At 38.4% G+C, this 10439-nt stretch overlaps 2 protein-coding genes across 3 annotated transcripts; one reads left to right on the forward strand and one right to left on the reverse strand.

The window, feature by feature from the left end:
• The first annotated feature begins 386 nt into the window (after positions 1 to 386).
• Positions 387 to 4786, forward strand: IAA11 (indole-3-acetic acid inducible 11). Of its 2 annotated transcripts, XM_088215569.1 has the most exons (6): positions 387 to 486; positions 624 to 1033; positions 2751 to 3070; positions 3355 to 3481; positions 4257 to 4318; positions 4411 to 4786. In XM_088215569.1, exons 2-6 carry the CDS (start codon positions 657 to 659, stop codon positions 4452 to 4454), a joined length of 930 nt encoding a protein of 309 aa, XP_088071695.1. In that variant the 5' UTR covers positions 387 to 486; positions 624 to 656; the 3' UTR covers positions 4455 to 4786. The 2 variants fall into 2 exon arrangements, with proteins under 2 accessions (XP_088071695.1, XP_088071694.1); XM_088215568.1 differs by lacking the exon at positions 387 to 486 and having other exon boundaries at positions 506 to 1033.
• Positions 4787 to 5316: 530 nt separating this feature from the next.
• LOC110811518 (Leucine-rich repeat transmembrane protein kinase family protein) lies at positions 5317 to 8779 on the reverse strand. Its single transcript, XM_022038041.2, has 2 exons — positions 6066 to 8779; positions 5317 to 5941 (listed from the first exon to the last, which is right to left on the reverse strand). The coding sequence occupies exons 1-2, from the start codon at positions 8746 to 8748 to the stop codon at positions 5535 to 5537; spliced, it is 3090 nt and encodes a 1029-aa protein (XP_021893733.2). The 5' UTR covers positions 8749 to 8779; the 3' UTR covers positions 5317 to 5534.
• Positions 8780 to 10439: the final 1660 nt, after the last annotated feature.

Genomic DNA, 10439 nt, shown 5'->3' on the forward strand with positions numbered 1-10439 from the left:
TTCTAATTATGGTGAAAACTTCCTACATCTTCTATTTTTTTACTGTTATTTTATCCTTGAGTGGGCCCCGCAAGAATTGGCTAATGGAAACAAAAAGAGGGGACAGAGGTGGGCCCTGTCCCCTATCCGCAAGACACCTCTACCAGCCCGTCGAGATCAGGAGTTCGAGTGATCGCATCAGACACCGTCTGATCTGATTGATTGAGTATTTCGGTGGGTGTGAGCCGTCGGATTTAATTGAGAAGATGGGACCCACAAACTTGTCGAGCCGTGTGATGCGTGGGTCCCCACTTTGTCGGGTTGTCTTTTGGGAGGTTCTAGGTGATGTGTCCATCCTCTCGATGCCCGCAATTTCATGGCCTTTTTCTCGCGAGAAGATATGATATCCGAAATTTCGTACCGTGTCTGCCGAGAAAAAGAAAAAGAAAAAAGAGAAGGAAGAAAGAAGGAGAAGACGATGGGGATGGAGGCGCATAAACCAGACAGGTGGGTCCGAATTATGATAATCATCCAACTCACCAAACTCCTTTCTTCTTCCTCACACCTCTTCCTTTCTCTCATTTCCTCTCCTCTTTCCTGCTAATTAACCCCCCCTTAAACCCTTTTCACTTTCATTTCTGCAGATATCTCTTTTCTTCTGTAAACTGAATCTTCTAATGCAACGCGCTCTAGGAAGAGGGAGCGGTTCTGGTGGTTCTTCAACTGGGTCAATGTCAACAGTTTCAAGGGAGGACAATTTGGTGCTTTCCTCTGAGGATTCTTCTTCCCCAGATGAGACAGAGCTCGAGCTGGGTCTTGGGTTGAGTCTGGGTGGTGGAGGGTTCAGGCTCCTGCAGCAGCCTTCACGGCCTCAATTCGCTAGGATATTGACTGCTAAGGATTTTCCTTCTCCTGGGTCATCATCTTCTTCTTCTTCGCCCTCATCCTCTTCTGCATCGTCTTCGTCTTCTTCTCCTTCTTCCTTGAGCAGGGCTGATGTCACGGCTGGGACCAAGAGGAGTGCTGATTCGGTGGCTGCTGCTAATGGTGGAGGGTAAGACTTTGTTTTTGACTATATTAACACTTGAACTCTATTTCCGGATTTCATCATCTCTTACTTCTTAGTATAGATCACTGCGGTCATTTATTGATCCCTGCTGTCAGATTCGATGTCCAGATCATAGAGGTCTTTGGTTCATCGTTTAGTGATCAGGTTGTAGGGTTTGATCCCCCTGCTAATTTATCGTGGTGAAATCGTGTTTCTGGATTTTCCTCTTGTGGCCATTTCGCGCTTCAAATAGAGGAATCTCAATCATTCAAGGAATAAAGGTGAAATGGTTGGAACTTGTAGCTACTACCTAAGATGGAGGAATTTGGATGGAATATAATGAAAACTGTGACAGTTAAGGCCAATTAAAATGCTCCACTGGTCAATCTCCATTTTAGAACAAACAATAATAGCTATTATAGGAATCACCTGATCTGATCTCCTTTATTTTAGATATCAAAGTTTTGAACTTTCTGAATATGTCCAAGGGTGCAGATCTTCAAGTTCAATTGTGTTGTTTATTGAAATCTTTCTATTGGAATTGAGATTGTATATGTAGCTTCTTATATTGTGCCCAGGCTTCTTTGACAATAATCAAAATAAGGATGCTTACAGAGATGATATTTCAGACTGGCATTACACAAATTACTTTCACATGTTTCAAAAGTTTCGTGCTTTTTTTTTTTTTTTAATTATGAGTATTTTGCAACTAACCTAGAATTTGCTGCTGATGGCTGGAGAAGTTCTACCATGCTTTATGACTTGGGTACAACTATTCCTTGTCATTTATTGATATCATCGGGTAGTTAACAACCTAGATAGAAAAGACAAATGATTAGGATTGTTTTCACAAATGTTCACAAGATGAAACCAGAATCAGTTGGTTAGACCTTTAAGGTTGTAAAGAAAAATTTCCCACTTTTCCAGTGAACCTTTACACTATCCAGCTTACTTGATAATAGTGGCCTCCAAATCAGATCAGTTAACAATAAGGAAACACAAAGTGGATAGGAGACTTTCACTGGTTCACATAGTTTTCCATTGTAGTTGTTTGATCCGGCCTTGCGTGATGCTATATACTTGCTTAAAGCTGCTATTCTTGCTAGGCCTTCTGTATTGATTTTTGCATATGCACCAAACTGGTTCCACAAACTGGATCTACATAGTTGTTTGGCTCGTGTCTGCACCACAGGCAACTCTCTTTTTAATGGAGTTTTCTCCATCAAAACATCTGAGAATTAATTTGGCAGCATTTAAGGGTTGTCAATTGTTAGTAGGATCTATTGGCTGTGCCATGAATAATTTGTACCTGAGATTCTATAAGATTTCTGGAAGCTCCCTTTTTCTCATGGCTTGTTTTGGTTTTGAGTCAAGCATTGAAGCTTCCTATTTTTTCTTGTATTTCTCATGGTATTTAATCCAAATGAATTTAGGCAGCTGGAAATAAAAGGAGTGTAGGCATGCTATTGTAATTCCTTCGTTCTTCATAGGCTGGATTTGAAAGGAAGATAAATCCTACAATTTTATTCATCCCTTCCAATTGAACTAAGACTATGATTGGGCCATTAATGATTCTGACTTATCATTTTTTTATATAATTTTTGGCACTTGATAAATAATGTCATTGTCTCTAATAGATATCAATTCGTTGAAGTAATATTTACGACTTTTTTTTTTTTCAATTTCTGGCAAATAATTTCTGTGTTATCTTTTAATCTTGAAGCAATCAAGTTATAGGCTGGCCACCTATTAGAGCTTATAGAATGAATAGCATGGTTCACCAAGCAAAATCACAGGCAACTGAAGAATTGAACTCAACTGTTGAAAACAAAAGCAAGAATTGCTTGGTGGAGAAAAGTGGCAATGATGGTTACAAGAGCAATTGTAATGCTAAGATCAGGACTTCCCTTTTTGTGAAGGTGAATATGGATGGAATTCCAATTGGGAGGAAGGTTGATCTGAAATCTCATGTCTGCTATGAGACCTTAGCTCAAACATTGGAGGATATGTTTCTCAGGTCTTCCACAACGGCTAATGTGATCCGTGAGTTTCCCATTTTTTTTCTGATTTCAAAATGAATGGAGACTTAGGGATTGTTTTTAATATGCATACGTTTGAATCTCGTTAAAATTTTTAGGATGTAGAAATTTTAAGGTAAAGATGACAAAAATTTCCAGAAGTTATAACTGATACATTTTGAAGCAGCTGAGATTGAATCTACTTGTACATCTACAAGCTTCTAGAAGCTTGACTCAAGAAAGATAGAAAGCATTTTATTTTGTTTCACTCTGCATGGGGATTAACAGTGGTATCACTTGTATAATCAGGATCGGGCACACAGGAGCACAAGAAACTCACCAAAGCTTCGAAACTACTAAGTGGTTCATCTGAGTTTGTGCTTACTTATGAGGACAAGGAAGGAGATTGGATGCTTGTTGGAGATGTTCCCTGGGGGTATGTACTCTTGTAAATCATTCAAATACAATACTTAAATGCACAACTCTTAGATGCTTGGTGCTTAATTATAGATTTTCTTTTATTGGATTTATTTTACTATTACATTCAAATGAATTGTGCTTTCATTTCAGCATGCATTTTCAGTACCTGATTCCAAACTATGGACTTTCAAATTTTATACATTAAAATGGAATTACTTTTAGGTTCATTGGATTGTTGTGATGGTTGTACCTGCAATTTTTGAAGTGTGGAAGAAACACTTCTTAATATGTTTGCAAAGAGATGCATGGATGGTTGATTAGCCATTATAGTCTCTTAGCTGCACTAGTATACACCTGTGTGCATAGAACTGTGGGTCACAATATGATGAGTATTTACGGCTGTATGCTAAATTTTAAAGACACGAAACTTTGTGGCTCTACATCCTAGAGACTAATTGCTTTCCTTTTTCTGTGGTGACATTTTATTTCCCCCTTGAAAAGTGACTTTGCTGTTTGTCTTGCTTTCTTGCTCGAAGTTTTGAGTTCTCTACTCTTCTGGTCTGTGTCTGGGGAATGAAGACCATGTATCTTTTTATGTTTTATTTGCACTTTCTTTTGGATTTATTTAGTGGGATTTCATATTGCTTTACAGTTGAAAACAATAAAAAGGTAAAACTTTTGCTTAAAATTATGTTGGTGTTGATGCTCTATTCCTTGAAGCATCTTATTCATCATTTTGGTTGGTCGATCTGTTGCACTGAATTTTGATGTTGTTTTTTAATTGCATTCAGGATGTTCATTGGCTCTGTGAAGAGGCTTAGAATCATGAGGACATCTGAGGCCACTGGACTTGGTATACAATGTTTGATGAATGATATCTTTACCTCTTGAAGTACTATATTCTCCTCTGTTTTGATTACACTTCTTTTGATCCTTAATTTGCAGATCCAAGCTTACAAGAAAGGAATGGTAGACAGAGAAGGAGCTAAGGAGCCTTACTAGATTGTTTTCCTTTCACTAGCAAGATGAATGCCTGCAGCAAGCTAAAGAATATACAAAGTGGAAAAAGAGATCAGTATTTAATAACCAAAGCATTTTGATACGTGAAGTTTTGGTCCTATATGTCTTCTCCTTTTGTTATTGGTTTGTGTACTATTTGGTTATAGTTTTGGTGCATTCTTATTTCCACTCTCTGGAATATTTTGTACACTTTTCTTTTGGGAGGCCCAAGATCCCTAGTTTCCGATGTAATATACAAAGCATACATGAAGTGACTCTGTTTTAACTGTTGTGTATATATCATACACAGTTTTTCTGGTGAGTTTGCGGCACTATTTATGATCTTGTCCATCAAGTGAAAGGAAATTTTTTGTTTTGGCTTGGAACATTTCCTCAACTCATCCAGGATGTCTTTTCGATAGGGGGAGTGAAGGGAATGATACCTAATGTTCGCGGGAAGTGGGTTAATCCAGCATTTGGCATATTTCAAGCAGCCATCATATAAATATATGTACATATTTGTTATACTTATAAATAGGCTCCGTGGACTTGAACCCAAGTTTGAAGTCTCCTTTATGAGGAAGCTGGGTACTGAACTTCTGGGTTAAATCTCTGGTCCCTTGAAGAGTATCTTAGGAATGAGAAGTTAATGTTATCAACATGTTGATGCAATCGTCTCAGTATTTTGTCAAGGTAGTTTGAAAATGTGTTAGAAAGACTCAGAAAAGCACATGATTAAGAATTCTGGCTCCTTGATTGACTTTCTGAGAGACTAGACCAATTTGTTTACGACTGTTTGATGGATGGCTGTGAAAATGGCCCATAATTTGAACCCAGAAATTGAAGTCAATGAAGTCTGTAGGGATGGATACTGGACCAAAAAGTCTGGCCTTCCCCAGATTGACATGATTTTATTTGCAAGGAGAAATCAATGTCATATACCATTAACATGCTAGATAGCCATATGTATCAGTAATTACAGAACATTGACAAAGGCAGCTCTACATACACAATTAATAATTGAACAAAATATTCTGAGTGGCCTGTAGGAAACTCGTCCTTTGTTCTTCCTACACAAGGCCATTAACAGGAGAGGTGCTGAAAACTGGAACCTCTTTGTTAGTTGTATGTCCATCGTTGTTGCTATTGCTTTTTCTTCGAGGTTTTGCCTCTCCGAGCATGGTTATGACATCCCTCATGGACGGTCTATCTCTGGGGAGCTTTGCAGCACAAAGAAGAGCTATTCTAAGAACTAGCAGCATCTCTTCTTGTACATGTTTACAATTGCCTACACTTGGATCTAATGCCTCTTCTAGTGCTCTGTTGTCTCCTATCTTCCTTCTAATCCATGCAACAATATCTACAGACTCTCCAAACTCCGGATCTAGAGGTCGCTTCCCTGTTAGAAGCTCTAATAGGACCACTCCGTAGCTGTAGATGTCTATCTTTTCGTCTACTTTCAAGGTGTATCCATATTCTGCCATGAACGGATGATAGAATGCTCACTCGGGTTATATTGTGTTAATCATAATGCCTAGGGCAGCAAACCTAAATAAATAAAAAAATAAAATTGTTTATGAGAGTGTAAACTTGCAACTCACCAGGAGCTATGTATCCATAAGATCCTGCTACCATGGAAACAGTCTCGTTCTTCCTAACCATCATCCTTGCCAATCCAAAATCAGCGATTCTTGCCTCGAGATTCGCATCAATAAGTATATTGTTTGACTTGATATCTCTGTGAATTACTGGAGGGTGGCAATCATGGTGGAGATAAGCCAGCCCATGTGCAACTCCAAGTGCTACATTGTACCTTGAAACCCAGTCTACAAGCAATCTGCCTGCTTGTTTGCCATGCAAGGCTTCTCCGAGATTGCCATTGTGCATAAATTCATATACTATCATCATATTAGTATCATTATGAAGAAATCCTAATAATCGAACAATATTTCGATGCCTTAGCTTGCCTAGGAGATTCACCTCCCCTACAAAATCACCGCTGTTTCCTGCTTCAATGTCAGTACCTGATCTCCATAGCTTTTTCACAGCCACAACTGTGTTTAGCTGAGGCATCTCAGCCTTGTAAACAACTCCAGTTGCTCCCATTCCAATTACATTCAACTCTTTAATGCAGGGGAGAATGTCAGAAGTTGTGAAATTGAGTCTTTGGAATGCCATTAATCTCCATGGCCACTCTCCCTTGCTGGTGTTGTACCTGTCTTCATACCAGCAGCCGTTGGACTGCCACTTTTTGTAGAGAGATCGTGCAGTGATACCTGCAAGTCCAATTGCTAGAGCTGATGAAATACCGATGAGCCATCCTGCAACAACGTGATTATGCAAGCTCCTCTGCTTGAATGCAGTTGGTGAATAGTGGTTGCAAGGAGGTAGAACTCCACCACAGAGACCTGCATTGCCTGCAAGATCATCTGGGTTTATTGTTTTGAGCACACCATTGTCAGGAACAGGACCCTCTAGCTTGTTGTGGGAGACATTCATCACTTCCAGGGCTGGGGAGGTGCCCAAATTTTCAGGTATTCCACCAGTTAAGGAGTTGTTGGACAGATCAAGAATGGCCAACATAGCCATTGTTGAAACTGCTTTTGGGATTTCTCCAGTCAACTGATTATTTCTGAGGTTCAGATTTACCAGTTTCTCACATGAGGCAATGCTTGCTGGAATTACTCCAGTGAAATGGTTTGATGAGAGATCAAGGACAGAAAGAGAAGGACAGTCCTGAAATTGATCTGGAACTTCACCTACTAAGTTATTGTTTGAGGCAATTAAAGTTTGTAGATTAGGAATGGAAAGAATGGTGGGAGGGAGAGAAGACCGGAGGTGATTTCTAGAAAGGTCAATAAAAGAAAGTGATGTAGAAGAAGCAATATCATATGGGATTCCACCTGTGAGACTATTGTTTGCCAATTCTAATCTTTGAAGCTTCGCAAGTTTGCCAAATCCAATGGGAATAGCTCCAGAGAGTAGATTATTCTGCATTCGAACACGGACAATGGAGAAGCAAGTTGATAAGCTAACTGGAATTGGACCTGAAAAGGCATTGTTGAAGAGAATAAGCTTGGTGAGGTTGCCTCCATTGCACAAGCTTGTGGGGATCTCACCAGAGAAGGAGTTGGAAGAAATGTCCAGCCACTGCAATGGGGAATTCTTGCCAAGATCATTCGGCAATGGCCCCGAAAGAGAGTTGTTCCACAGGTCAAGCACTTCCAATTGGGTTAACCCTCCAAGTTCAGCAGGAACTGGACCTGATAACTGATTACACATCAGATTCAAGAGCTGTAAATTCTTCAATGAAGCTATCTCAGCTGGGATCTCTCCAGACAACATGTTATCAGATAGATCCAGAAAGCGCAATGAGGTAATGTTCCCAATTTCTGGTGGGATCTTTCCTTCAATCTTGTTCCTGTACAAAAAAGCTGTTTCCAGTAGCTTAAGCCTTCCCAATTCTGCAGGAAACTGACCACGAAGATTGCCAACAGCCAAATCAAGGTACTTAAGACTGGTAAGATTCCCAAACTCTTCTGGGATTTCACCCTCAAACTCATTATACCCAAGAATCATGGTCTCCAATGAAGAAATCTGCCCAAGCTCCCCCGGTATCTTGCCAGTTAGATTATTTCCAGAAAGGCCAAGAAATTTCAACTTACGCAAGTTCTTGAAAGATTTTGGAATGGAACCTTGGAAGAAACTTCCTCTCAGATCGAGTGTCTCCAATGAGGTTGCATTGCCAAGATCCTCAGGAAGGAAACCAGAAAAGTTGTTGCTGGAAGCATTTAGCAGAGTTAGCCCAACTGCTCTTCCAAAACCTGCTGGTAAGCTACCAACAAACGAATTCTGGCTCACATCAATGCTCCTCAGCAATGTGATATTGGAAAGAGATCTTGGCAATGACAAAGAGAACTCGTTACAGCACAAGTTGAGAGAAGTCAGACTTTGTAGCCGTTGTATTTCATCTGACACTCGACCGCTGAGATTCATGTGGGAAAGGTCAAGTTTTTCAACAGCTCCAATGGAGTTGCAGAACACTCCAGTCCAGTTACAGTGAGCTGAATGCCTCCCTGTCCCATTGTCTGCCAGTTTCCAATCTCCAAGACTATTCAGAGGATCGAAGAGATCAGCTTTTATTGATAATAAAGCCTGCACTTCATGATTCAAATCACCTTTCTCCACCAACCTGGCAACAGAAGAAGATATTACACAACCAATGCAACAGTAAAAGAAGAAGGACAAATAAGTCTGCAACTGCATTTTATGCTTCTTCTTCATTACTCCTGATATTGTAGCTAATTCTCCACCATTTTCACTCTCTGCAACTGCTAGAGAAGATCAGCAAGGAGTCGTAGTAGGTATCTGTTGGTGTATTTTTATAATGATGAGGAAAAATGGAAAGAAGATATAGGTGTTTGTATATATATAGTAAAGAGAGTTTTTTTAGAGGTCTGGTGAGATCTTGAGGTGTGGAATAATAGCTGTTAATCAGCAGCTAATGACAGGGAAGCTTTTGGAGTTATTGGAAGTTTCTCCAACATTAAACATGGGTGGAGAATGAACTATTTTATTACTAATCCAAATGTTCTTTCTTCTATTTCTACTTCTTCTGTTATGTTTTAGTCAACTTGAGTGAGAGATAGTAACTATATATTTGTTTATTAATTCAACATTATTCTTTTCTTTTTACCTCTTCCTGGCTGTCAAGATAATCATACTTTATACAAACATCTATATATATATATATGTATTATATTCTTAAGAGATTATATAGAAGATGATGCTAGCCAACTACTCCCCTCATCTTTAAAGAATGTCTTTCTGGGTTTTTGGATTGAGTGGATATAATGCAAGTTTCAAAACTTCAAATGCTTGCCTTCAAAGGAAAATACAGAAATCAAATCCTAGTTTGAAATGTCATAAAGCTTTTGGGAGGTATTAATATACTTACAATAGATTATGTTGACTGTCATACTATCAGTAAATATACAAGAGATAAGCCTGATAAATTAGTTATTTTTTAAATACACAAAATGGGTTTTTGGATCTCTAAGAAAATCTGAAAAATGGGATACTGAATAAATTAATTTATAACTCGGTAAAAGGTACTTAAAGTTTATTATTAAAATGGATGGAAGCCAAGGGTGCATGATCAAAATGATTGTTAAGGTTTAATCTCCTTAGAGCTTTCTTTTCAGTGAAGGGTAACTTCTAAGGATTCAGAGAATCATGATGCTGATTTACATGTGATCACAAAACCCATATGGTACTTAATGGGAATTTTTGTATTTTGATTACATTGATCTCATATACATACATACATAATACATATTTTTTGGGTAATTATATATGTAAATATAGATAATAAGTCCAAAGAAAGAAGCAATAATGGATGGCCTCATTGATCCAACCATCCAACATGGTGCTGAATTCTGAGGCTTTTTATTTTATAGTTTTTCCCAGATCAGTTTGGTCCCAAACCCCCCACTATCATCCCATAAATTTAATCAATTCATAATTAATGGACATAAGTGGGTTTAATTCTACATATCCACCAGGTTGGTTATTTACTGCTTATGCATGACGAATTTAAAAAGGGGGAATCTTTCCATGTTACTACATAAACACAAATGACAAAAGAACTCCAAGTTACCAAACTTTCATTCCCTAATTCTTTAAATCAACTAAATATTTTTTGAACTCGAAGATTTTATTAAAAAAAAAAAAAAAACTGTGGATTCAAATATAATTTATTTTATATTTTTTGATCTTTTTCAAGGGTAATGAAGGAATTTTAGGGTTTTTATTTTAGTGGGTGTGGTCCAAATATTGGAAAGGAAAATGAAAATCCAAGTCAATAAGAAATAGGAAATGGGAGGTTAGTGATTCCGCATTATCAATCATGCACTGACGCAACCAAACACCGGTTCTTGCTCCTTCTTTCTCACATTAATATATACATACATGTT

Source organism: Carica papaya, chromosome 3 (genome assembly GCF_054855325.1).
Source record: "Carica papaya isolate Zhongbai chromosome 3, ASM5485532v1, whole genome shotgun sequence".
Classification (NCBI taxonomy): Eukaryota; Viridiplantae; Streptophyta; class Magnoliopsida; order Brassicales; family Caricaceae; genus Carica; species Carica papaya.

What these genes read in the sequence shown, in the direction of transcription:
- LOC110811518 (XM_022038041.2), bottom strand. Translation starts at nt 8,748, where the DNA reads ATGAAGAAGAAGCATAAAATGCAGTTGCAGACTTATTTGTCCTTCTTC. An exon ending in TTATGGATACATAGCTCCTG is followed by an intron (nt 5,942 to 6,065) that starts GTGAGTTGCAAG and finishes CGTTCATGGCAG; the next exon opens with AATATGGATACACCTTGAAA.
- IAA11 (XM_088215569.1), top strand. Translation starts at nt 657, where the DNA reads ATGCAACGCGCTCTAGGAAGAGGGAGCGGTTCTGGTGGTTCTTCAACT. An exon ending in CACAACGGCTAATGTGATCC is followed by an intron (nt 3,071 to 3,354) that starts GTGAGTTTCCCA and finishes TTGTATAATCAG; the next exon opens with GATCGGGCACACAGGAGCAC. An exon ending in ATCTGAGGCCACTGGACTTG is followed by an intron (nt 4,319 to 4,410) that starts GTATACAATGTT and finishes CTTAATTTGCAG; the next exon opens with ATCCAAGCTTACAAGAAAGG.